Genomic DNA, 26,755 nt, shown 5'->3' with positions numbered 1-26,755 from the left:
ACTCCCTGTATATGATTGAATATGCAAATCCCCTTCTGCCCCAGTTATTGTTTATGTTGGTGAGTCTGAACTCTGTGTACCCTGAACCTGGCCATGGAGGCTGAGCCTGCAGATAGCATTTGCTGGTTCATACACATCTGCCCAAGTTATTCTCCAGCAGCTGACCAAAACAACTTGCCATGATTTTCTTCTATATAAGGCTTGTGTATTGCCAGAGGTTTTTTCAGAGATGTGCAAGAGGCAATAAGGAGAACTCTAGGGTCAGCTCTAGGTGGGACCTGCTTTAGCAGGGGAGTTGGGCTGGATTATCTCTAAAGATCCCTTCCAACCTCCACCATGCTGTGATTCTGTGACTCTCAGATTGACAGTGATACCTGAGAGCATGATAGTATTTCTTTCCTTGTAGATGAGAGCGCTGGGAAGGATTTCTAGGCTTTGGCAGACCTGTGTACCCTCTCTGTATTTCTCCAGTCTTCCCACACAGCTCCTAAGCTGATACAACATTGTATTACACTTAATTAAATCCGTGCCATTGTCACAGCACGTAACAGGATCTAGCTGACATTTTACCTATATTCCATTTCTCCCACTGTCACCTCCAAGGGCTCTGTAGGAGAATATCTGTGGAATGAGTCTTAAATTCCTATGCATAACCGGGCTGTTATGGGGCTTTCTGTGTCAGGCCGAGGAGAGGGCAACACCTGGAGATGAGCAAACACATCTGACATCCTGCTTTAAACAAAATGCCTGTGTGCTCTGGTCATGTTGCACGTCCATGTGCTCATCTCTCGTTTCCTTCGTGCTGTTTGTAGCAGTGACTCCAGCAGCAGCTCGAGTGACGAGTCCCCAGCACGGTCAGTGCAGTCGACGGCCGTCCCAGCGCCCGCGGCCCAGCTGCTTCCGTCTCTGGAGAAGGATGAACCCCGCAAAAGCTTTGGGATCAAGGTTCAAAATCTTCCAGTGCGCTCAACAGGTAAATTCACTCAGGAATCAGAGGGGAAAAAAAGAGGGGAATCAGGTTAAATAACCTTTAATGGTGTCTTCGGCATGGCAGCCACATGCCGCCTCCAAGGACAGAATTCTCTCAGCTCCTGTCTCAGTTCCTTGTGTGATGGTGGGAAAATTGCTTCATTAGTGACCATCTGTGAGCAATCCTGCAAGTCTCTAGCTCAAGTCCTGGGGCTTGAGCACTTAAAGCTACTGGAGCTGGTGCTTTGAAACAGCACTGTGGATTTCCCCAGGGAAAAACCTGGAGCAAGTCATGTTTTTCACTTACCATTCAGACCATTTATTCCCACCCTGCTTCAGTTTCTTCTTTTTTTTAACTACAAAAAAAACACCCTTGAGTGTAATCATAATGGCATTGAGTGTTGCATGGTAAATAATGCAAGAAATGGCTCATGGAGGAGCACACACGATCACTCTCCGTTCCTTGTGCTGAGTGCAGGAGAGATCCCGCAGAAAAAACCAGCATGGAATCGTTTGTAAAACAGTTGTAGCATAATTCATGGATACAAAGGCACGGCCTGAATTAAAAGAGTGTGTATTAGCTTAGTGAACAGCATACCTCACAACATCAATATTCTCTCTGTAGATGTTATTTCTGTAATGCTCCACGAAGTGACGCGCCACCGAGGTAAAAACCCCACAGATTCCAGGCAGATTGTGTGGTCCTGAGTCAGCTTTTGCAGAATCAGATGAATCTGCCTTAGATGTCTCTTTGAAATGACTGAACACAATGCTGTATAACTTTGATCCCTGTTCCAGGTGCCTCATCCCAGCTTTGGAAAACTGCTCTATGCAGTATCTGTATGGAATTACTAACAAAGTAGCGCAGTTTCTTTCTTGGTCTTGAATTGGATGTCTCTTAGAAGTAATAACAATACACTGCCAGCTTTAGTGGTGTGTGAGAAGCTTGCACATGTAGTTTCTTGGGTTTAAAAATCAAGGCAAAGAGAAAGGTCAGCCAGAAGCTTTTGACATTGGCCAAATTAACACCTGAGATTAAAAGACCACTTCTGTGAGTGCTGAGATTCAAGTTAAACTGGGTGAAGTCACATTTCAGAAGGAAGATCAGATTTCTTTGTGTATTTTCTGAACTATTAAATTGGTAAAAAAACCCCAAGGGTTTCTAGCACTAATCCTTATTTGTTGGTCTAGATACAAGCCTTAAAGATGGACTTTTCCATGAATTCAAGAAGTACGGGAAGGTGACGTCAGTGCAGATTCACGGGGCTTCTGAGGAACGGTATGGCCTGGTGTTCTTCCGACAACAGGAGGACCAGGAAAAAGCACTAAATGCCTCCAAAGGAAAACTTTTCTTTGGCATGCAGATTGAAGTCACAGCCTGGATAGGACCAGGTAAGATTCATGCCCTCCTTGCACTGGGCATGTGACCACTGGGCGTGTTCACGAGCTGTTGTAGAGAGGCAGCGTAGGAGTAGGAAACGTTAAAACTGCCTTTCTGCAGAAACAGATTTTAAACAAGCTGGGAAATACACCAGAATAAATTTTAGAGCAAGATGCTCTCAGGTTCAACAGAGAGAGGGTTCCAGTCTGAAATGTCAGAGAAGGAAACCTGCCATCCTCTCAAACCGTGGGATCTGAGGGCTGCTGGAAGAAACAATCTCATCTTCTTTGTCTCAGTGGAGCAGAAGCATGGTATAAGCATAGCAATGTGTCCCCACAGGCATGTTTTGTCTGCTGTTAATTAAAGCAGCTAACGATGGCTGCATTTTTGAGGCTAAGGCAGCGTAGCCCAAATGACCAACCAAACTGTAGCACTGAGGTTAACTTCTCAGTCTGAGTTATTTGTTTAAGAATTGATTTGTGAAAACAATCTTCTTCCATGTTGCCCAAGCACCATGATGCCTTGTTTGAATTCATACATTCAAGAATCAATATTTGTTAAAAGAGTGAATTTCTAGGGAAGCAATTGGCCAGTACAGCTGCCTTTCACCTGAAGGTGCTCCAGTTCCTCAGCCCTCACCCAGTGATGTGATGCAGAGATTTCAAACTGCACGTAAATAGCAATTCACAAATGTAGCACTGTGTCAAATACAAAATGCTGTAGCACTTTGGCTTTTGTCAGAGCTGTTGGTCTCTCACTCAGATCCTATCTGCTCATCAGGAAGTAGACGTGAGCAAACAAATCAACAGGAACCAAATCCACATGAAAAAAACCCTCTCCACACATCACAAACTTCCTGCTCTCTTTTTGCCTCTAGAAACAGAAAGCGAGAATGAATTTCGTCCTTTGGATGAGAGGATAGATGAGTTTCACCCAAAAGCAACAAGAACTCTCTTCATTGGCAACCTGGAGAAAACAACCACCTACCATGACCTCCGCAACATCTTTCAGCGCTTTGGTGGGATAGTGGTATGTGAATTCTCCATGCTGTGTGTCTTTGCCTGTGCTTTCTATCTACACCTGAAGTATGCTACTAGCAGTGGTTCAATTGTAATGTCAAGGACAGATAATTCAGTCTGTATATAATAATCTGAGGCATTCATCTTGTTGGAATATTACCTGAAAGCTTTTCATTGGTTTTGGAGTGAAAGCTTAGTGTGGAGGGGATAACTTAGCAGTAGAAACAGTTAAAATGCAGACAGGCCTAACAAGGTAGTTGGGATGCAAATATGCCTGCTGTTATTTTAATGTTGAATCAGGACAACTCTGTGAAGTTTCCTGATGATTTCTGAAACAAAGGGTTCAGTTGCTGCATGTGGAAGCAGCCATGAGCTGTGACAATCTGTGCCCTGACAATAGGGCAGGGGAGATGTGGCGCAGATGGAGCAGTGATGACACACATGGGATTTGGGTTTTCAAGTGAGCAAGTATCTCTGAGTGAGGTAGAGCAGCAGTCATCTCCCTCTCCTCTACTTATGCTGCTTTCTGTCAGGTCGTATCGATAGTGCATCTAAGAGAAATTATCCAGAAAAGGAAAGTAACTATGCACAGTCAGTTTAATTAATTGAATCTGGGCTTCAGCACTGATGGTTTGTGTACTTGTGGTGGCTGTGGCTGCTTATGAACATGCTGTGCCTTATCCAGTCTGCTCTGAAGTACTTTTGTATCTGTTGAGCTTCAGTCACACACACCAGGAACCCCATACGTGCTTCCTCCCTAAAAGAAGGGGAGATGTGCTTCCATACACACTGAGGACAGATACAGAACGTACATTTTATGATGCGAGGCAGCTCTTGAGCATCCAACCTCTGCTCTGTCCTTGGCATCAACCCTGATTTAGGAATTCACACTGTGTCTGTGGCATAAACCCTTTCCTGATGTCAGACCAGCAGAACCTCCCTGCTAAAGATGCGTATCGGCGGTTGTGCATTGTCTTGTAAATTGGCTCTTCTGTGAGATGGTGCTGTGCTGTCAACATTATTAACTGGTCAGAATTTGGCAGCAGTGCTGCCTTGCACAGTTTCTGTGAAAACAAGCTCAGGTGGAAAAGGGACCAGCTTTCTAACCTTTGCAGTGGATAATGAGCAAGGTAATGATGTTTTATCTATCTGTCAGAAGGAATTGCTTGTCCAGGGTGAGTGGTCTGGTCTAATTTGCTACTGTGCTTCTTTGGACTCTGGGAAATATAGTTTTCTATTAGTATTGCACTTAAACCATTGGGCCAGGGCTATAGGAATCTAATAGTTGTGTAAATCTCCCTGTTTACGTGTGTTTTCACAGACAAAGAGCTCTTGGGTGAGAAAGTCTCAAACTGCTGCTTTGTCCTTAAATTTATTAACCATGAAATTAGTCTGTCCTGGATGTTGGAATGTTTGTGCTTAAAGTCATGTTCTGGCCTTGGCATGTAGCTCGGAAAGGAAGCTTGTGCTAGTTCAACAAATAAACGGAAACACTCCACCTTCTATTTTCAGCTTGGAATGAATCATAATATCATGAGTTTGTTCAGAGACTTTCGGTACATTTGCCAGTACTAGTGCTGAGCTTGATTTTAAACCAAATGTCAACTCCAAGCTTGCTAGTTTTTTGAAATCAATTAAAATCAGCTTTTCCAGGGCTTTCATAGCTTTCTCCTGACTGCACTTACTTTTGAATGGGCCTCAGATTCAAATCCCAGCAGCACTAGCAGCTAAGGATCTTCTTTGCCTTTGCCATATCAGCGCCATGGTGGTTCAAGAGACGAGTCCAGCACCACTTTCTGTTTCTAGGAACAGGATGGATCATGTTTATTTGGAAAAGAAGCCCTGCTTGCCTCTCGGCTCAGAAATGAGAGCTGAAGCAGGTTGTTTTCTCTTGATCCTTTGCAAGCTGAAATTAATCTGGAATTCTTTGATTCTGAGTTGTCTCTTCATGACTTAATATTAACAAATTAAAGTGAGTGTTTGTTGTTCAGGTCAGGCTTAGGTTGAGTTTTAAATCTGCATTATGAAGAGCTTTCCCTGCATCAGTAAGGATTTGGTTTTTCATTTGAATGAGGAACAGCAGAACAGGGAAGTTTGTAACTCCTTGCTGTTGTTTAGATCCTCTCTGAAGAAAATCCTAATTAAAGAGCGCTTGCTCTGCCATGTGTCTCTCTCCTGAAATGCCCACTTGGATCTCATTGACACTGTTGAATGTCCTTTTTGGCCCTGTGGCTGTCAATTGTTCTGTTTTGTGGTTTTCCCCAGGATATTGACATTAAGAAAGTGAATGGTGTTCCTCAGTATGCATTCCTGCAGTACTGTGATATTGCAAGTGTGTGTAAAGCAATTAAGAAGATGGATGGGGAATATCTTGGAAACAACCGGCTCAAGGTAAAAGAAATCCTCCTGTGGAGTGTATCCTTCTCCTTGATGCTTTTCACTTACATCATAGGATGCTTTGCAGCAGCAGAGTTCGGGGCAGTAAGATGTTTTTTAATGTGTAGATCAGATTAGAGCACAATGCTCTCAACCACCATCACCATAATTGAGATGAATCAGCGTTTTTGTTGGCTGTCTCAGCAAGGAGCCCCAGGAGGGAGTAAACCTGGGGGACTGACATTCCCTGGCCTTGAGGGTTGGCATCTGCTACCAATGATAAGCAGGGGCTGTCAGTCCCCAGAGCTGTCAACCTGTCACTTTTCAGATGCATTCAAATTGTAAAAGAACCGAATGTTGTCACACACTGTATTTGTTTAAGCAGGCAGAAGGATTGCCATTAACTGCTGTTTGAGTTTTGCCTCCTCACACCTGCACGAGGTGCTAATTGTAGTAAAAACCCACACAAACAATTAGCTTTCTTCAAATAACTCTGCAATTAGGGGCGCTCTGTTCCACTTAAACACTTTGTACTGATGGAAGTTTTGCCCTTTTGTGTTCAGCTGGGCTTTGGGAAGAGCATGCCTACAAACTGCGTGTGGTTAGATGGGCTTTCTACCAACGTTACGGATCAGTATTTAACTCGACATTTCTGCCGATACGGGCCTGTGGTGAAGGTAGGTGGGAGGCTGTGGCGTGTGGTTTCAAGTTGTTACTGTCTTCCTTTCTTCCCATCCTGTCCTTTCAACCCCAACTGTCCAGGGCTTTATAGCTCAGGTAGAAAAATTCTCTCTGGGGTGTAATTTGGCCAACAGGGCTCTGTAGCTTTGCATCCTGTTGATCCAATGCATAGAGCTGTCGCTTCTGGTGTTTTGGGAGAGAAAAAGAAACCCAAATGGATTTTGAATGAGCCGAGATAATGAACACTGTAAACCATTTGTTGCTCTTGTGCAGTACAGTCTCTCCCCAACAACAGTTCTTTAGAAGGCTGACGTTGGAGGAACAGCAGTCTCATTATGCACTTACACACGCTGATTACGTAATTAGACACAACGATACCTTTGTCTTCAGACCCCCAAAAAATCACTCTTTAAAGCAGTTAGGATAACCACACTGACAGAAGTACATGAAAATAAGTCAGTGATGGTGCAACATCCCATTGTCACACAGTGGCAGTGTGTTACTTGCCCCAGGGATTTATGCACACGCTTAAACTTACGCCTGTGAGTTGTCCCCTATGTTCCTGTTGGACATGGATGTGCTTAAAGTTAAGCAACGGGTGTAAATCTTTACAGGATCAGGGTGTTGCATCCTTAAAAGGATTTTTGTGGGTTTGTGTTGCAGCTTTGACATTCTTTATTGCTGTTGAGTATTAAGCTTAATGTTGCCAAAGGAAGACAAGATTCGGAAATCAGGCATTTAGCAAGTGACAAGTGGTACTGCAGACTGTGATAACACCTCTTTTTCCATGTTGGGATTCAAAGTTCCCTTTCACCTTTTTTCCCCCCTAAAACACATTGGATTTTTTGTGTGTGTGTCCAAAACCTAAAAGTAAACAAAGAGAAACTGCAAAACTCAGTCACCAAAGACAACAAAACACAGTTTGAAAGTAAAATACAGAAAAACAAAATAAAGGCATAATATACCTCAAGCCACAAGATCCACAACTGAAAGCAGTCCCGTGGCCTTATGTTGTCTGTTCATTAGAATATGCCTCATCAGAAAAGCCTGGAAATTTACCTTGCGACAAATTATTTCCTTCCTGGTGTCCTCATGACTTAGGATTTTGTTGGGACTGACGTTAAGTCCTGTGGATGAGGCTCTTATTTGGTTTTTGTTTTGTTTTTTTGTTTTTTACAGGTGGTGTTTGACCGCTTAAAAGGCATGGCCCTGGTTCTCTACAATGAGATTGAATATGCACAAGCAGCTGTAAAAGAGACCAAGGGGAGGAAAATCGGTGGGAATAAAATTAAGGTGTGCAGAATGACCTCCAAAACAAACAAAAAATGAGAAACAAATTGTATTTAGGCCTTACCCCTTAAATGCCTGGCACTTGCAGACTGCCAGACAAGAGGAATACTCAGTGGGACACGTGTCCCAGACGTCAAAGGCTTTGAGCTATGTTTTTTATACTCGGCTTATCAAGATGTCAGGGTGTCTTGAACCTGTAAAGCCTTTCCCAGTATTCTGCCGTTTGTTTCACTCAACTTGTCTCTCTGAGCTCCTGAGTGTTGGTGTCCGTGTTACTACCTCATTGACCTGAATCCAAGGCAAACTTGTTGTCCTTTTTTTGGGGTAGAAGAGGGAAATCTGAGGGTGTGAGTTCCTCTGGGATGACACGTGACTGCATTTCAGCTGCTCCATGCTGATGTCCAGGCTGTTGACCGGGCTGAGGCAACACGTGGTTGGCTTGCTCTCTGTAGCTGTGGGATACAGCGAGGCCTGCTCTTGCCATGGTAGCTCCCTTCTTGTAACAGGTTAAAAATAATTAAAACCACTACTGAAAAGAAACAGAAAGTACTTTTTTCCTGGAGCAACACTTGCCATCTACAGGAATGCCTTGGATTTGGGTGAATGTGGTAATACCTGTTTCGACTGTCCCATCGGTTCCACTAATTGGGGATGTGAGATATCAGCCAGCCTTCTGAATTGTCTTCCTCCTCCTCCTTTCTTCTCTCCTAAAGAGTGGGTAATGATTTCAAGCATGATCTTTCCTCCGATGTATTATTAACCTAGCAACTCCACACCCTTTGTGGTTGAGAGCTGCATATACTTTAGTTTCTAAGTGTGGGGGTTGCAAGAAAATGCATGGTCATCTAGAAGTTTCCTGTCTTGTGTTGGTGGGTCTTGCTACCAAGCACCTTTGGAATAAGCAACACCCATGAGGCACTTAAATCTGCTCTCCACTGCTGTGGCTCTATAAATACATAGGCCTTTGTGGTTATTTTTAATGAAAAGGAACTAGAATGTCAAGGAAAGACGTTACATGGCATACACCCAGTTAAATCCATTCTAATCCTGGTTTTTGTGCAGCTATGCCATTAATTAATATTGTCACCCTAGAAAACATCCACTCTTCGAGCAGCTAGAGTAGGGAGCTGCAATTCAGGAGGCTTGATTCCTTTTCCATCCCTGTACTTGCCTTGCCATATAACCTCAGGCAAATAATGTGGTGTCTGAAATAGATGAATCATACTGACCTGCTCTAGCACTGCGTGGAGATAAAAGGGACATTGAGCTGTAATTGGAGCCGTAGTATTAAAAACGTCAATACCACGCTAATAATGGGGATTTTTCCTGCTGGTTTACTGAGCAGAAGCTTCTGGTCTGGCAGCTACAACAACATACCCCAGTAAGGAGGTAGTTATATAGCTCCATGCAGCTGTGCTGAGGTAAGAGAGAAAGGCCTTCACTGCTGGGAATTTGTAGAGCTCGTCCAGAGGAGCATTTGACCTTTTTTTGTTCAATATTACCACCCCCATTTTCGCCCTGCTCCCATCTTCAGACCGTGGCAGATAGTGAAATGTTGTCCAAACAGGATGTTTCTTTTCACTGAGGTGTTTTTTCCCTTTGTTTTTCAGGTGGACTTTGCCAATCGAGAAAGTCAGTTGGCATTTTATCATTCCATGGAGAAAACGGGTCAAGATATCAGAGACTTCTACGAAATGCTGGCAGAAAGAAGGCATGTGTCCATACCTTTATTACATTACTACATTTATTACAGTCTTTTTTCATCATCGTCTGAATATGCAATTAAAACATTCTTCAGGCCATAATTATTAAACCAACACTTGCTTTTTGTTCCGCTTGACTTTATCCTTCCCTTAATGTTTCGTTAGCAATATTTGAGCAGATTCTGAGTGTCTTTTGCCTGTTTAATACATAGATTTCAAACAGATGTAGGTGGTCAGACTTATGGAGCCAGGCTGTTAAAGTCCAGTGATAGGACAAGGGGCAATGGGGACAAACTAGAACAGAAGAGATTCCAAAGAAACGTAAGGAAAAACTTCTCCCCTGTTGGGGTGAGGGAGCCCTGGCAGGGGCTGCCCAGATGGGCTGTGGAGGCTCCTTCTCTGGGGACATTCCAACCCAGATGGATGAGTCCCTGTGTGCCCTGCTCTAGGTGGTCCTGCTCTGGCAGGGGATTGGACTGGATGAGCTTTTGAGGTCCCTTCCAATCCTTAAGATGCTGTGATTAAAGCAGACAGGCTGTCACACATCTGAGGTGTAGCTGATTCTGGAAGTTTGTACTTAGGTGGCAGCTGTGGCTGTTGGTGTGATCTATATATTTGGTATCTGGTTACTGTGGTGGGTCACCAGGACACACTTGTGAGTCATTCATCATTTCTTAGGAATGCAAAGCATCTGTAACGCTTTCCTGCACCCTCCAGACAAATGTACATGTTAGTGGGTGGATACAGAGCCTGAGAAACTGCTGCTGCTCATCTGCTGAGCACAGAGTAAAACTTGGTCTTTCGCTTCCCCCTTTCCAGCAGTTTAGTTTGTTTGCTTGATAATATCATAGGAATGAGACTGCAATTAATTTATTTCCCTTTTTTTTTGCTATTGGACATGAAGAATGTGTTCTGTGTTGATGCCTCTTCGCAGCATCTGTCAGGATGGTGTCTGGCCATTTTGCACATGCTGCAAAGGCTTGTGTTCCTCCTGCGTGACCACTTATCTCTGCAGAGCCCAGCTGAGCACAGCCTGGCACAGAAGCCATCTGCATTTTGTGCCTTTTTTATTCTTTCTCCAGTGGCTGGAAGAAAAAAACCATCATGGTTTATTACCTTCAGAGTCTGGCTTAATTGTTAGGGTTCTGGCTGATGAATAAGCCTGGCGTGACAGTGCCTGTACCCATGAGACAGATGAATTTGATGGGGCTTTTTGCAGCAAAATAGGTTGTTCTCACATCTATGAGAAATTACCAGCTTTAAAAGAGAGGAGGGTTTGCAAATCAGCAATCAGGATTTGCATAGTGGAAATAACTGTGTGCTTCCCCCAGTCGTTGCCAGATGTGATGTGCCAGCAAGCAGTCAGTAATCATTTCCTCTGAACCACAGCGAATTCGGGAAAGAGAAGTGCATTATCAGATGTCTTTTAGCACACAGGAGTCAGCTGGGCTTGTCTTCACCGTGAAATAGTTGTGAGCAGAACACTGATTTCTGGAACGATGTGATCCTTGGGTACACGTTAGTCTTGTTTTTTTCCCTTCCTGTCATTATGCTCACATAGTCATTAGGAGATACTCAGCAGCTATGAATCATGGAGTGATTGAGCCAGCTCTGCAGTGAGTGGATCTTGTAATTCTGCATCTTACAGTCCTCCTCCAAGCAACTCCTACCAACTCTCAGTCCCTTGCAGTGATGCTGAGAGCTGTGCTAACCAGGTTCTCTTAGGTTGTAGTTGTAGCCAGTCTAAATAGGCCCCAAAGGAGATTAAAAAGAAGTATAAACCCCCAAAAAACCCCAAACCCCATGGTTATTTTCTTTAACTTCACAGCTGCCTTTCACAGCATCCCACTTCTCTTGCAGAATGAGGTTTTTGTCATCCATCTTATGTTTCCTTGTGTTCTTCTTTGTGTTTCTCAAAAGGTGGAAGCTGTCAGCTTTTAACATAAAACATAAGCTGGGAAGGCAAAGACACGTAGGGGAAATAGAGTGTGCAAAACACACTGTAATGGTGGTGAGTTGGAGCACCAGCTCCATGCCACTGCTCTGCCAAAGAGGCATCTTAAGGAATATAAATGGCTGGTTTGTTCTGCTCTTTGGAGGTTTCGAGATCATAACGTTAATTGCTTGACTTCTTTTGCTGAATGTTTCCCATGAGTTCATCTGATCTGATAAACAACCTGATGTTGATTGGCAACGTCACCCTGTCACATGCAGTGAAAGAGCCAGTGTTGGAACTGAATGATTGCTTACAAGGTTTAGGATTGTTAAAGGAATCATGTTACTGCTTAATGGGAGAGGCTCCAAGCCTGAATTTTGCCTTGACTCACGTGTTCAGAGGTAGGTTTCAGGTTCTTTAGATGGGGCGGGCATCACCATGACAGACTGTGTGTTGGCTGCACAGATGCTGCCTAAATTTTGCCTTCATACTCTAGAACAAAAATGAAGCAGTGAGGGTGACAAAAAGATACTTGGCAGAGCTGTCTCAAATGCCCCATTGATTGCACACGGTATTTGATGAGCTCCCAAAGCACCGAGTCCCCTGCACACCACTGTGTGCTTGTTGAGTCTGTACAGTTGCCGTGATGCGCTTACAAGAAATGATCCGATTCCCCTGCTTAGCAAGGGAGGTTGGTGATGCTGAGCCTTGGTTGAGAAGGAAAACTCATCTGTTTATTCTCATATTTAGCAGAGATGAACGAAGAGGATCTTACGAATACGCCCCTGATCGTACTTACTACGAGACTGTCCGGACTCCGGGGACGTATCCCGAAGATCCTCGCCGGGAATACCCAGCTCGAGGCAGGGAGTTCTACGCAGAGTGGGATCCCTACCAAGGAGACTACTACGACCCCCGATACTACGACGACCCCCGCGAGTACAGGGATTACCGGGGCGATCCCTACGAGCAAGACATAAGGGAGTACAGTTACAGGCAGCGGGAGAGAGAGAGGGAGAGGGAACGATTCGAATCCGACCGGGACAGAGACCACGAACGGAGACCGATCGAAAGGAGCCAAAGCCCGACTCACTCACGGCGCCCGCAGAGCCCCGGAGCCTCTCCCTCGCAGTCGGAAAGGCTGCAGAGCGATTCCGAGAGGAGGATTTACAGCAGGTCCTCGGATCGCAGCGGCAGCTGCAGCTCTCTGTCACCTCCACGATACGACAAGCTCGATAAAGCCCGCGTGGAACGTTACGCCAAGAACGAGAAGGCGGAGAAGGAGCGAGTGTTCGACCAGGAGAGGGTGGAGAAGGAGAAGCGCCTGGTGAGGAAGGAGAAGCCGGAAAAACTAGAGAAGGAGAAACCCGACAAGCAAAAACGAAAAGCCAAAATCCACTCGCCCAGTTCTCAGTCTTCTGAAACGGATCAAGAGAACGAGAGAGAGCCCAGTCCTGAAAAACTGAAGGGCAACAGCAAGCAGAGTAAAGAGAGAGGCGACAAAGAAGGGACGGCTAAAAACCGCCTGGAACTAATGCCCTGCGTCGTGCTGACCCGAGTGAAAGAAAAGGAAGGGAAGGTTATTGATCAGCCTGCTCTGGAGAAACTGAGGGCGAAGCTGGATAATGACACGATGAAGTCTCCGCTTCTTGAACAGAAAACGCAGACATCTCAGGCTGAGCAAACCAAGTCTGATCAGTCCAAACTGGAACCTGTCCGAACCAAGGTACAAAAAGAGAAAGCCCTTGCCAGTCACATAGAGGTGGTGGACAAGGAGGGGAAACTGAAGCCCAAGAAACACTTGAAGACAGAGCAAACTTCTGAGGGGGCCAACGCGGTAGATTTAGACAAGTTGGAGGCTCGTAAAAGACGTTTTGCCGATGCAAATCTGAAGGCTGACAGGCAGAAACTGGAAGTAAAGAGAAGCAGCCAAGATGAGGAGGATGCACGCATGGTCCTGAAAAAGCAGCTCGATGCAACGGCTTCATCTAGAGAAACGACAATAAGGGAAGGAGAATTGGAGAGAAAACCCCCGAGGAAGGAGATGCTTAAAAGGGAATCTAAAAAACCCAAACTGGAAAGACTTATTCCTGTTACTAGCCCCAAAGAAATTCAGGAGACTCTTAACGTCGGTGGGACTGGCATGCGTCCCAGCCTCGACCTGCAGGCGAGGCTCATCGAGGCAGCTGAGGAACCAGTGGAAGTTCAGGAACTCCCTTCTAAGAAACTGAACCCGCTAAAAACCCAGCATAAACAGGTACAGCTGCTGGATGAGCAAGGGACAGAGAAAGAGGACGCCAGGAAGAACTACTCTGGTCTTCCCGAAGACACAACTGACCATAAACTTGGGCAAGAGAAGCCTCAGTCAGCAGACACCGAGGAGAAAATTGGCATTGACATTGACCACACGCAGAGCTACAGGAAACAAATGGAGCAAAGCCGGCGGTTAAAGCAGCAGCTGGAGATGGAGATAGCAAAGTCTGAGAAGTTCGGCAGCCCAAAGAAAGACGTGGACGAATACGAAAGGCGGAGCTTGGTCCACGAGGTGGGGAAACCTCCGCAAGACGTCACCGACGACTCGCCACCGAGTAAAAGGAAAAAGACTGACCAGTTTGACTTCGAAATTAGCACTAAAAGAGAAAGAAACTACAGAAGTTCTCGTCAGGTGAGTGAAGACTCCGAAAGGACGTCCTGCTCCCCTAGCATCAGGCACTTCCCTTTCCACGAAGACGACGACACGCTCGATTCTCCGAGGCTGGTGCCGTTAAAGGAAACCAAAGAGTCACCCAAAATAGAGGAAAAGGGTCTTTCGTACTCCAACATGTCTGTGAGGGAGGACTCGCTCAAGTTCAATCCTTACGACTCCAGCAGAAGGGAGCAGATGGCAGAAATGGCTAAAATAAAACTCTCTGTGCTGAGTTCTGAAGACGACTCGAGTAGGTGGGAGACACAAGTGAAGCAGGAGCCTGGTAGAGTGGATATCAGCTTTCCAAGCAGCATTGTCAAGAGAGACAGCATACGGAAGAGGTCTGTGCGGGACCTGGAGCCCGGGGAGGTGCCTTCAGACTCGGATGACGACGGGGAAAACAAGCCCCATTCCCCAAAAGCCTCATCCTTGTTAGAGAGCTCCAGGTTGTCTTTTTTATTAAGAGACAGAGAAGAGAAGTTACGTGAAAGAGAGGAAAGACTGTCGAGTTCCTTAGAGAGGAACAAGTTTTACTCTTTTGCATTGGACAAGACAATCACACCAGACACCAAGGCCTTGCTTGAAAGAGCTAAATCTCTCTCCTCATCCAGAGAAGAAAACTGGTCCTTTCTAGACTGGGATTCAAGATTTGCTAGTTTTAGAAACAATAAAGACAAAGAGAAGGTCGACTCTGCTCCGAGACCTATTCCATCTTGGTATATGAAAAAGAAGAAGATCAGGACCGATTCGGAAGGTGGGAAACTGGATGATAAGAAAGAAGATCATAAAGAAGAGGAACAAGAGAGACAGGAGCTGTTTGCTTCCCGTTTTTTACACAGTTCAATCTTTGAACAGGACTCTAAGCGCCTGCAGCATTTAGAGAGGAAAGATGATGACCTCGACTTCATTTCTGGGAGGTTGTACGGGAGACAGTCTTCCTCTGACGGGACTAACAGCGCGGCTGATTTGGTGCAAGAGCCGGTGGTTCTCTTCCACAGCCGGTTTATCGAGCTGACGCGAATGCAGCAGAAAGAAAAGGAGAAAGATCAGAAACCAAAAGAAGCAGAGAAACAGGAAGATAAAGAAAACAGGCCGAAAACACCAGAAACGGTTCCTGACGGTAAAGAACCAGAACATAAAGCTTCCTCAGCGGTTGGTCCCTCTTCGGTTTCTGTCCTACAACAGGAACCGGCGCCGGTCGCTCCCGAGAAGGTAACGAACGAAAAGGTAGTGGTGGAACCAGCTTCTGTGAAAGAAGAAAAACCATCTGAACCTGCCTCTGCAACAGAGGAACAAAAACCTTTTCCTGAACTTGCTGCCTTCGTCAAAGTGGAGCCAGCCGAGCAAACCGAACCCCCACCAGTCGTAGAAGCCGGTAAAGAAGTTGTCGCTACCATCCTGGCACCAGAGGAAGATGCTGTGACAACGGAGCATCCTTCCTACTTGGACACCAAGCCTCCAACTCCTGGGGCTTCGTTCTCCCAAGGGGACATCAGTGTAGACCCAGAACCTGAAGCTGCCCAGTTGATTCCACCACCGGCCAAACTGGTTCAGAAGTCCGACGAGGCTGCCGAGCCTAAAGAGGACAATCCTCTGCCTTCTGCCAACACCGACGCTGGCGCGAGTCAGAAGGTGGAGGCAGCTGCTGAGGCCTTGCCACCCGTTTCTGACAACGACATGGAAGTCGAGGCTCCCATCGTTGTCAAAGACAAAAAGTCCTACAAGAGCAAACGCTCCAAGACTCCCGTGCAGTCGGCTGCAGCCGCCGTGACGGAAAAGCCCGTCACGAGGAAGAGCGAAAGAATCGACCGTGAGAAACTCAAAAGGTCGAGCTCTCCTCGTGGGGAGATGCAGAAGCTTCCCGAACCAAAAGCGGAAGCGGAGAAGGTCTCGAGGAACGCTGCTAAATCCCCCAGTTCTGCTGCAGAGACAGAGAACGTGGAGCCGAGCTTGCCAATAGGCCGGACCAGGCGCAGGAACGTGCGGTCGGTCTACGCTACCACGGGGGACAATGAAGGCCCATCTCCGGTGAAGGACTCCGTGGAGGTCACTAGATCCACCAGGAAGAGAGGGGAAAAGGAACCACAGGAAACTGTGACAACTGTTCCTACGACCCCGAGGAGGGGAAGACCTCCGAAAACACGCCGTAAGCCGGAGGAGGACATCTCTCCAATAAAGGCAGAACCGGTACAGCAAGAGGCGGAGGAGGCTGAAACTAAAGATGCCGTGGAAGCTCCTAAGCCTGCAGAAGGCTGGAGGTCTCCTAGATCCCAGAAGGTAACACACAGTCACTCATCAGCTACTGCCAGCCAGCAGGGAAAGAAGGGGAAGAACGAAGCGAAAGCCGATACTTCGGTTGAATGTGAAGATGCTGGTGAAAGAAGCGGCCAGGAGCCGAGCCTCGGTGACAACGGCAAAGCAAAAGCTGCCGAGAAAGAGCCGGCGGCCAGCGAGCAGAAACGTGATCGGAAAGAGCTGGACGTGGAGAAAAACCAGCTGGAATTCCCCACGGTCGAGATCACGGAGAAGAAACCGGCGCCGGAAAAGGTGACGAAATCCAAAAGGGGAAGGTATAAAAACACCAAAGCGGTGGTAGATAAAGCGTCCGTGTGTCTGAAAAGCGTGGAAATCCGCCTCAACGTGGACGAAGTGAAGGGCGCCCTGCGGCCCGCCGACGACGAGGCGGAGCCGGTGGCGGTGTCGCCGCCCAAGATGAAGAGCCCTCCGAAAGAGGACGTCTTGCCACCCCACTTTGCTAAGAGTGAGGTGGAAGATTCGTTCCCAGAAACGGAGAAAGAGGTGTTGCGGGAGCCAAAGCCATCCCCCGAAGCCGCCCAGCTGGCGAAGCAGATCGAGCTGGAGCAGGCCGTGGAGAACATCGCGAAACTCACCGAGACTCCTCCCTCCATCGCTGCCTACAAAGAGCCGCCGGCAGACGTGGCCGAGGTCCGTCAGGAGGAGGAAGGGGATAAACCCGCGCATCAGGCGAGCGAAACGGAGCTGGCGGCGGCCATCGGCTCCATCATCAATGACATCTCTGGGGAGACAGAGAGCTTTCCCGCGCCCCCGACGTACCCGGCGGAGGCGGAGGCCGAAATCCCGGCAGAGCCCTTGGTGTTACCGTCTCCTCGGGAGGAGATGGAGCCCGAGACTGACCAGGCGGTGAACAACATCTTAGAAACGGAGGCAGCCGTCGAGCCAGCGGTGCAGGCGGTTCCCGGCGCCGCCCCGGCCATGGTGGAGGCGGACAGCAAGGAGGCCGACGTCAGCTTCAGCGAGTCTTCCAACTCTGCCCAGGAGGCCGAGACCTCGCAGGAGGCTGAAGTGGCTCGGAAGGAGAAAGGCCGTCAGAAGAACACGCGGCAGAGGCGCAAGAGGAGCACGGGCAGGAAGGGCGACGTCGCTGAAGTGGCCACCTTTGAGCCGGAGAGGGTGCAGAGCAAGTCACCCCCCGCCAGCGAAGTGAAGGCAAAACCCGACGAAGCCTCGAAGGAGGAAAAGCAGCCGAAAAGTGCTGCGCAGGCACCCGCGGAGCCGAGCGCTGCCAACGCCGGCAAGGCCGCGGCCGCTGATGTGGCGACGCACGAGGCGGTCCCTGAGAGCAGCTCCCCTCCCAGAGCGCCCGCTCCCGCCCCTCTGGACCTGGCTGCCCCACCGCTGCCCCTGGACGAGGGGAGCCAGAGCGGGTTCAAGATCCGTTCGCCCATGGAGAACGCGCCCGTCACGCCGCCGAGCGCGGCCCTTCCCACCATCCCTGCGGCGGCGGCCAAGCTGCCCACCCTGGTGCCCGCCGCCATCGTCCCCCTTCACTCCGGCGCTGCCAAGGTGCCAGAGTGGATGGTCCGGCATGAGGAGCCCCGTGCGCACTCCACGCCGCCGCCCGCCCTCCCGCCGGACACGAAGGCGTCGGATATCGACACCAACTCCAGCACTTTGAGGAAGATCCTGATGGAGCCCAAGTACGTCTCGGCGACTGGCATCACGTCCACGCACGTGACGACGGCGCACGCCGAGCCCGTGAGCGCGCCCTGTCTGGAGGAGATCCCGCTGCAGCCCGCCGTGGAGGCCGCCAGGCCGGTGTCGGAGGAGAAGTCGGCGGTTCCCGTCGCCAACGCCTTGGAGCCACCGGGGGCCGAAGCACCGGCGTTCGGCGAGAAGGAGAAGAAAAGTACAGTGATTGCTCCGAAAGCCACTTCTGTGATAAGCAGGATGCCTCACAGCGTGGATCTGGAGGAGGCTCCCAGGATCACCTTGGTGAAGCAAGCTCCTCAAACCCAGACGTGTCTCGTCAACGCCCCCTCACCCAAATTTAAGCAGAGGTCAAACACGAATGACAACAGCAGGTTTCACCCGGGATCGATGTCTATTATCGAGGAGAGGCCCGTGGAGACCGGGTCCAGTCCGGGGCTGCGGGTAAACACCTCAGAGGGCGTAGTGCTGCTGAGTTACTCGGGGCAGAAGACGGAAGGCCCGCAGCGGATCAGTGCCAAGATCAGCCAGATTCCCCCAGCCAGCGCCGTGGACATCGAGTTTCAGCAGTCCGTGTCCAAGTCCCAGATCAAACAGGAGCCCATCACGCCGTCTCAGCCGACGCCGAAAGGCTCCCAGGCCTCGGCAGCCTACGGGACTGTTTCCACCCATTCCTCTCTGGTGCTGGGGACACAACCTTACAACACGCCGCCCGTCATCTCCTCCATTAAACAAGAGCGTGCGGCGCTGGAGAAACCCGACTCGTCCCACCTCTCTGTCCAGCCCCCGGCGTCTCAGCCCGGGAAGGTCGTCACGCAGACCGTAAACACTCCGCCTGTACTCGTCCATAACCAGATGGTTGTGAACAAGAAACTGTCCGATCCAGCTGCTCTGAAAGCGGAGACCAAGGCTCTGCAACCCTCCAACTTGAGTCCTGGGGTGAGTCCTCACCACCCCTCCCTCTCTGGGAAAATGCATTCGGAAGCAAACCACGTCAGCTCAGGGCCCAGCACCCCCACCGACCGGGCTCTTTCCCACTTGGGGGTCAGCAAGCAGGAGCCTCACTCTCCCCGCACCAGCGGGCACTCGCCGTCGCCGTTCCCCCGCGCCTGCCACCCCGGCAGCACCTCGTCCCCGGCTCTGTCGAGCAGCGCCCCGGTGATGCTGGCGCCGGGCATCCCCGTTCCTCAGTACATCTCCAGCATGCACCCCGAGCAGTCCGTCATCATGCCCCCTCACAGCGTAACGCAGACTGTGTCCCTGGGCCACCTGTCCCAAGGCGAGGTGAGGATGAACACCCCTCCTCTCTCCAGCATCCCTTACGGCATCCGCCCCGAAGCGCTCCACTCCCCCAGAGCTGCTCTGCAACCCCAGATGGAGATCAAACCCCAGCGATCCAGCACGCCCCAACCGGCTCCCATCCGAGACATAGTCATGCCTCCTCTGTCCTCTCAGCATCCCCCCGAGGAGGACATGCACTACCACCACAGCACGGTGTGCCGAGGGCCGGCCCCCGTCCAGTCCGACGTGCTGGTGATGCAGCCGGATTACCGCATGCACCCCGCCGGCATCAGGCTGGACCAGTACAACGTTCCCCGGGACGTCAGGATGATCATGCACCCTCACATGGCCGCCGTGGGCGAGCACCACTCGGAAACCAGACAATCCCGGACGCCCGAGGGGGCCGTCAAGACTCCCCCCATCAGTAAAACCCCGCAGCCCGGAAAAGAGACGCCGAAATCCAGCGAAGGCAAGATGGCACATTCCCCTCACAGCGAGCCCCGGCTCCTGAGCGTGCCCTCAGGCAGCCAGCTGCCAGGGCTGCCTCTGACACAGCCCGTGGTGGTACCACACGGGGTACAGATCATGCACCCCGCGGGGAGCTCCTTCCACGATTACCGCTCGGTCTACGGCGACATGAGGAACTACCACACGGCACAGCTCGGGCACCCGCAGTTCCCGGGGGCCTCTCCCATCGGGCTGCCTTCCCGGAGCATGACCCCGTCCCAGGTGAGAAGGGAAACCCTTTCATCCCCTTGCTCCTCAGATCTGGAGCAGCCCCGGCGTGGCTCTGCCTGGGCCATGGCAGCTGAGTTTCTCTCTCTCTGTGGTCAGTCTCACAGCCCTGCTTTGAGTTTGTAGCACAAGAGGAGCTGTTTGGGTGTGGGAAATGGGGTTTGAACGCTGCTCAGCCTTAGAGGAAGCTGCACTAACCCAATTCCTCAACTGCCTCAGGACTCAAACCGCAAGGCGTGAGGCTGCCTGCGGGTTTCTAGACATAGAGGTGTTGGGGGGAGAATTGTCAGCATGGAGGTAGTGCCCAGGTCAGACATCCTTGGATGTGGCTTAGCGTGGCTAAGGATGGGCCTGGGGCAGGATTCAGAGGATGTGGCTTCAGCTCTGGGCTCTGAGGGGCTGCCGAGGTGGCCTTGGAGGTGGAAGACCGGCCCAGGCAGCCCCACAGGGCTGGGGCTGTGATGTGGAGACACCAGTTTCCCCTGCAACGATCTGATGGCAGCCTCAGCTTTGAATCAACGAGTTCTGGCTTGTCCACAGCCTAAAACTCTTCCGTTTTTCCCTTGCCAGGGTCTGCCAGAGGGCGAACACTCACACCCCAGCCAGCCAGTACGCAGCAAGACTCCTCAGATCCCCCAGGATCCCAAGGGCCCGCCGGCAGCAGGCCCTGAGCAGAGTCACCACCCCACTGTAAACAGGCACCCGGCGCAGATGGACCCTCACGTCCACCTTCAGAGGGCACAAGCCGACACGGGCCAGACCTCCTACCCCTCCCCCGTCGCCATCTCCATGAAACAGGAGCTTCCGTCACCCCACCAGCCTCAGGCGGTCCCCAAGCAATCCATCTTCATCCCCACCACCTCGGGGCCGCCCCTCAGTCGCCCCGAGCCGCAGTCTGCTCTCAAACAGGAGCCCTCTCCTCACCCCGTTTCGCAGAGACCCGTGGATATGGTTCAGCTGCTGACGGTGAGTATCGCTCCCTCACAGCACCAAACGGGTGTCCAGCGGGACCGTCGGTGTTCCAGCTCGTGGCCATTGAGCAAATCTCCTGGCAGCTCTCCCTGCTTCTGTTTGTAACGGGGAAGATCCCTCTCGGTACCAGCCCCGCTCTGCCTCACGCTGTGGCAGGCTGAAAACGGCGTGAAAGCATCCAAACGAGCAGCTCGGGCTGGGGTTGATATCCCCCCTTCTGCTCCCTTCCCATTGACTATCCCTCCTCCTTCTCCCTTTGCAGAAATACCCCATTGTCTGGCAGGGCCTTTTGGCTCTGAAGAACGACACGGCGGCCGTGCAGCTCCACTTCGTGTCGGGGAACAACGTGCTGGCGCATCGGTCGCTGCCGGCGCCCGAGGGAGGGCCCCCGCTGCGCATCGCCCAGCGCATGCGGCTCGAGGCCTCGCAGCTGGAGGGCGTCGCGCGCAGGATGATGGTGAGGGGGCTGCCTCGGGGCTGGCAGGGGGCTGGGCTCTTCTGACCAAAGCAGTCGCACCCTGTGCCTGTGCTGCTGCCTGTCGAGGCACAGACATGGTGTCCAGGGGCTCCCTGACCTTCTGTAGGGACCAGAGTTGCGTTTTACTGGTCTAAACTCTCATTTTTAGGGTAGAAAGTCTCTTGTGATGGTCCAGACACTGATAGCGTGGGCAGCAGGAGCAGGGCAGGGATTGTCCCCTGTGCTGGGCCCTGGGCAGGCTGCAGCTCCAGGGCTGTGTCAGTGCTGGGCCCCTCACTCACTGCCACAGGGACACTGAGGGGCTGCAGCGTGGCCAGAGCCGGGCACAGAGCTGGGGAAGGGGCTGGAGCACAAGGGGCTGGGGAGGGGCTGAGGGAATGGGGGTGTTGAGCCTGGAGAAGAGGAGGCTGAGGGCAGCCAGCAGCACTCTCTGACACTCCCTGCCAGGAGGCTGCAGGGAGCTGGGAGCTGGGGGTCGGGCTCTGCTCCCCAGCCATGAATGACAGGACAAGGGGAAATGGGCTGCAGTTGGCCCAGGGGAGGTTGAGGTTGGAGCTGATGCAGAACTGTTTCCCTGAGAGGGGTGTGAGCCCCTGTGCCAGGCTGCCCAGGGAGCTGGGGCAGTGCCCAGCCCTGGAGGGATCCCAAAGGCGTGGAGCTGAGGTGCTGAGGCTGTGGGTCAGTGCTGGGCTGGGCTGGGACTGCAGCAGCTTCTAGGGCTTTTGCAGCCAAACCAAGTCTATAATTCTGTGATTTATTGCATCCAGAGCCTCATTTTTACTTTCCAAAGTCTTAATTTCATATGCCATGCCAAAAGCCTCATTTTAGGCTCCAAACCCTTGTTTTTATGGTCCAAAGCCTCAGTTTCAATTTGCAAAGTCTCGTTTTCAATGTCCAAAACCCACTTCAGTGCCCAAAGCCTCATTTTTAGGATCCAGCAAGTAATTTTTAAGCTCCAAGCTGTATCTTGGGAGTCCAAAACCCAATTTTTGTACTCCAAAAGAGGAGTTTGGACCATAAAACCCTCCTTTTATGGTCCAAACTCTCATTTTTGTTGTCCAAACTCATCTTTTGTTGCTCAAAACACTCTTTGGCTCTCGTTGCTTGTGTCACGTTCCTTTGGGTGACACAGCTGTGTGATTCCTTTGTCCCAGAGAAGCTGGAGTAGGGATTGCAAGTTGTGAGCAATAGCTACTGTTCTGCTTTTGTAGCAAATGGGGAATGGGAGAGCTGGGAAAGCTCTGAAGTCACCCATCCTTCAGCCTGGGAGCAAATTCCTGCTGCCTCCAATGGGTCTGAATAAGGTGGAAAGTGGAATTTGGGCTGTGGAAATCAGTGAGTTTCAGTCCTTTTCACCATCTCTGAGGCTGGTAACTCTGAAGGAGCTCAGAGAGAGGATTTTCCACCTCAGATAATGTGTGTCAGGCAAACTAGGACAGAAGAGGTTCCAAAGAAACATAAGGAAAAACTTCCCTGTTGAGGTGAGGGAGCCCTGGCAGGGGCTGCCCAGATGGGCTGTGGAGGCTCCTTCTCTGGAGACATTCCAACCCAGCTGGATGAGTCCCTGTGTGCCCTGCTCTAGATGCTGCTGCTCTGGCAGGGGCGTTGGACTGGATGAGCTTTCCAGGTCCCTTCCAGCCCTCGAGATTCTGTGACTGAATGCCTCTTCTGTCTTTCCAGGTGGAGAGTGATTACTGCCTGCTACTGGCCCTGCCCTGTGGCCGAGACCAGGAAGACGTGGTGAATCAGACAGAGTCTCTGAAGGCTGCCTTCATCAGCTACCTGCAGGCCAAGCAAGCTGCAGGGATCATCAACGTCCCCAACCCCGGCTCCAACCAGGTATGGTGCACCCAGACTGTTCCCAGCCCTACATCTTTGGCTGAAAACAAACCAGCCCCATTTTCCATCTCTCCCTGCTGGAAGCAGAGTCCTTGTTTCTTCCTCCTGCTGTACTCTGGGCTCTCCAGGACACAAGGTGTTCTCTTGCTCTTGGCCCCATGTGGTCCAGAGGCTTCTGCCAGATGTTTTGCTGCATGAAGTCCAATTTGATGTGCTTCAGCAAGGGCCAAGTGCAGAGTCCTGCACTTCAGGAGGAACAACCCCCTCAGCAGTACAGGCTGGAGCAAAAAGCCCAGGGAGTGTGTAGAGGCTCCTTCTCAGGAGGTTTCCAAACCCACATGGACACTTTCCTGTGCCCCCTTTAGCAGGGGCTGGGGCTGGATGAGCCCTGCAGGGCCTTTCCCACCCCACCACTCTGGGGTTCTGTGATGCATCTGTCCCCAGAAGGAGCAGTCAGCACTCAGAGCAACTGCTGCAATGAGAATGAACAGTCACATGAGGCAGCTCTCGTGTGACACAGAGGACTCTCTGTGGACAAACCCCACACACATCAGAGGCAGCTGAGCTGCCCCTTGTGTTTTCTACAGCCACACCACTTCATCAGTCACAGAATCATTTTGATTGGTAAAGTGCATGAAGCTGCTGCAGTGCCAGCCCTGCCCTCACCCTGCCCAGCCCAGCACTGACCCACAGCCTCAGCACCTCAGCTCCAGGGCTTTGGGATCCCTCCAGGGCTGGGCACTGCCCCAGCTCCCTGGGCAGCCTGGCACAGGGGTGACACCCCTCTCAGGGACACAGTTCTGCCTCAGCTCCAGCCTCAACCTCCCCTGGGGCAACTGCAGCCCATTTCCTCGAGTCAGAGGAAGGACACGAGTCCATGAGCCTTAAAGCACCCCAGAAATAATCCATCAGCCTGGCTCTAAACCACGTGAAGCCTGCCAAGCACTGGACCCCTCACCCTGTGCTGTTCCCTCTCTCCCTCACAGCCTGCCTACGTTCTGCAGATCTTCCCACCCTGTGAGTTCTCCGAGAGCCACCTCTCTCGCCTTGCCCCGGATCTCCTCGCCAGCATCTCCAACATCTCTCCTCACCTGATGATTGTCATCGCCTCGGTCTGAGCTCTTCACCCCCACTGACTGACGCTGAGGTTTCCAGTTTCCTTGTTTGATTTTATTTGATCCTTTGTGTTTTGTTTTTTTCCAAGGCCCTGCAGCAAAAAAACAACCACAACAAAACAAAACCCCACAACCACACACACACACACACACACAGAGAGATAACTGATGTTAAAGTTTAAAAGATCCATAGAAACAAGAGCGAGAGAAAGGAAATGAAACAAGAAAATGCTGCCAGACGTACCAGCCTCCTGCCCTGACTGGCCTCGATCAAACTGTCACTGGGCAGGGCTCCTCCTGCCCTGGATGTTTACATATTGCTTTAGCTTATGGACAACTGATGCACTCAGCAGGTTGGACTGGTGAGGGGGTTCTGTGCCTCCTTTTTTGGGGAAAAAAAATAAGAAACACAAAGAAAAAAAGACAAAAAAACAAAGAAAGGATGGCTTATTTTTTTTAACAAAGGAGAAAAAAAAAACAGAAACAAAAAAAACACCAAAAAAAGAAAAAAAAAGGAAAAAAAAAACCCAACCCAATAATAAAAAAGAACCTTGAACTGCCTTTGCACTAAGTGAGTGACTGGGACCTTTGCACAGTTGGAGACACGCTGTGACGTTCTGGATTGTCCTGACACACGTCCCGGGCGCCGTGGACTCCCCTGGGGACTCCCTCAAGGAGCATTTCACACACCATCTCCTGGCTTTTTCTTTTGTTGGTTGGATTTTCTCCGTGGTTATTTTCTTCCCCAGGGTGGGGGGGGTTTGGGTGGGTTGGGGTTGTTTTTGTTAGGGGGTGGGGGGTGGGTGGTTATCTTTGTTTTCTGGATGTGAACTTTCCTTCCACTTCTGTCCCTCTGGTCTCTCCCCTCCGCTGCAGCGTCTTCTCTTCATCTGGGATGTACAGTTTACACTGAAAAGACATAGAAAAAAGGAGACAAAAGACAAAAAAAAAAGACCCCCCCCCCTCCAAAACAGAGAAGTAAAAACAAATCAAAAGGGAGAGTTATTTTCCTTCCTGGTGGGATGTGCAGAACTCGGTGGGTGTGTGTATATATAAATATATATATAATATATATAAATATATATAATACTGACTTTAAAAGGAGAAAAACAAACAAACAACCCCCCCCTTCAATCCCCACAAACACCGTTTGGGTTGGTTTTGGGTTTTGGTTCTTTGTTGTTTTTTTTTTTAATCTGTGCCAAAAAAAAACCCAACAAAAAAAACACAAAAAGGAGGAAAAAAAAAAGAGGAAAAAAAAGGCAAAAAAACAAAGGAAAAAAAAAAGTGTTTTCAGAGAAAAACAAAAGGAAAAAAATCTTATTTTCATACTCAGACTTTGTATTGTCACTCATTTGTAAGTGCGCTTCAGATCCACGGCCCCGGCCCTGGGAGTGTTCCCCACGTGTACAAAAGACTTTGGCTCCTTCCCCTCTCCTCCCCCCACACACACACACACACAATTAATTTATGGAACTGGTTGGGTGTTTTTGGTTTGGTTTGGGGTTATTTTGGGGGAGGGAGGGGGAGGTGCTGGGTTGTTTTTTTTCCCCTCGCAGCGCAGTTTTTGTTTTGTGTGTCCATTGGATTACAGACTTTATTAAAAAATACAAAACATGCTCAGCTCTGGTCCCTCAGCGGCTCAGGGGGAGGGTTTGGGGGCACCAAGATGTCAGCACCGAGCTTTGGGTTAAGGAGGACGCAGATTTCCTCAGAGGGAACCAGATTTGTTTCTTTTCCCTGTTTTTTTGTGGAGTTGTGGGGTTTTGGTTCTAATTTCCATGTGTGCCAAAAGCCCCGGTTTGGATGTTCATCAGCCTGGCAGAAACACAGCCAACACTTGACAGGTTTTGGTGCTTTTCCACCCAAAGGTGTGTGGGGCAAGGGGGGAAGCAGGGCCAGGAGCCACCAGGCGTTGCTCCAGCAGCAAATGGGTTCAGTTTGTGATGATCTGGTTAAAGATTTAGGAGCAAATGGGGAGAGGAGGGGCTGGATCTCACTGGTGGGGTCAGTGGGGGGACAGAGGGGGCTGTTTGGGGTGAATAAAGGACACAAAGGTGCTGGTGCTGCAGGATGAGGGCTGGGGGGTGCCCAGGTGTCTGTCAGCCAGCTGGGGCTGGGCAGGGCCTGGGGGTGAAGGGGGGCTCCTGCCCACCCCGAGGGGCTGAAGTTGGTTGTTTGCTGGGTGGGGGCCTGTGGTCCATTCTGGGGGAAGGGGGGTGTGTCTGTCCCTCTGTCCCATGGCCTCAGCCCAGAGCCAGCCCCTGCTCCTCTGGGTGTCCCACTCTGTCAGCGGGTGTGGGAGGGGGCTGGAGCCCCCCAGCC

The 26,755-nt window shown here is 50.5% G+C and overlaps 1 protein-coding gene across 10 annotated transcripts in view; it reads left to right on the top strand.

Annotated features, from left to right (window-relative positions):
* The window catches only part of SPEN (spen family transcriptional repressor), a 79,653-nt gene extending 54,470 nt beyond the window's left edge, over positions 1-25,183 (top strand). For 8 of the 10 annotated variants that reach the window (XM_062012929.1, XM_062012928.1, XM_062012934.1 and 5 more), the window contains 12 exons: positions 813-973; positions 2,161-2,361; positions 3,228-3,379; positions 5,635-5,760; positions 6,309-6,422; positions 7,606-7,719; positions 9,327-9,427; positions 12,106-20,020; positions 20,597-20,992; positions 21,261-21,455; positions 23,157-23,315; positions 24,302-25,183. In XM_062012929.1, the coding sequence (XP_061868913.1) occupies positions 813-973; positions 2,161-2,361; positions 3,228-3,379; positions 5,635-5,760; positions 6,309-6,422; positions 7,606-7,719; positions 9,327-9,427; positions 12,106-20,020; positions 20,597-20,992; positions 21,261-21,455; positions 23,157-23,315; positions 24,302-24,433 (9,766 nt within the window). In that variant the 3' untranslated portion in view covers positions 24,434-25,183. The remainder of the gene's footprint in view (positions 1-812; positions 974-2,160; positions 2,362-3,227; positions 3,380-5,634; positions 5,761-6,308; positions 6,423-7,605; positions 7,720-9,326; positions 9,428-12,105; positions 20,021-20,596; positions 20,993-21,260; positions 21,456-23,156; positions 23,316-24,301) is intronic. The other 2 variants (XM_062012927.1, XM_062012933.1) reach the window with 2 other exon arrangements.
* Positions 25,184-26,755: the final 1,572 nt, after the last annotated feature.

This window comes from Colius striatus, chromosome 21 (genome assembly GCF_028858725.1).
Source record: "Colius striatus isolate bColStr4 chromosome 21, bColStr4.1.hap1, whole genome shotgun sequence".
Lineage (NCBI taxonomy): Eukaryota > Metazoa > Chordata > Aves > Coliiformes > Coliidae > Colius > Colius striatus.
The sequence above is the reverse complement of the archived record's forward strand: the minus strand, read 5'-3'. Positions and strand labels throughout refer to the sequence as shown.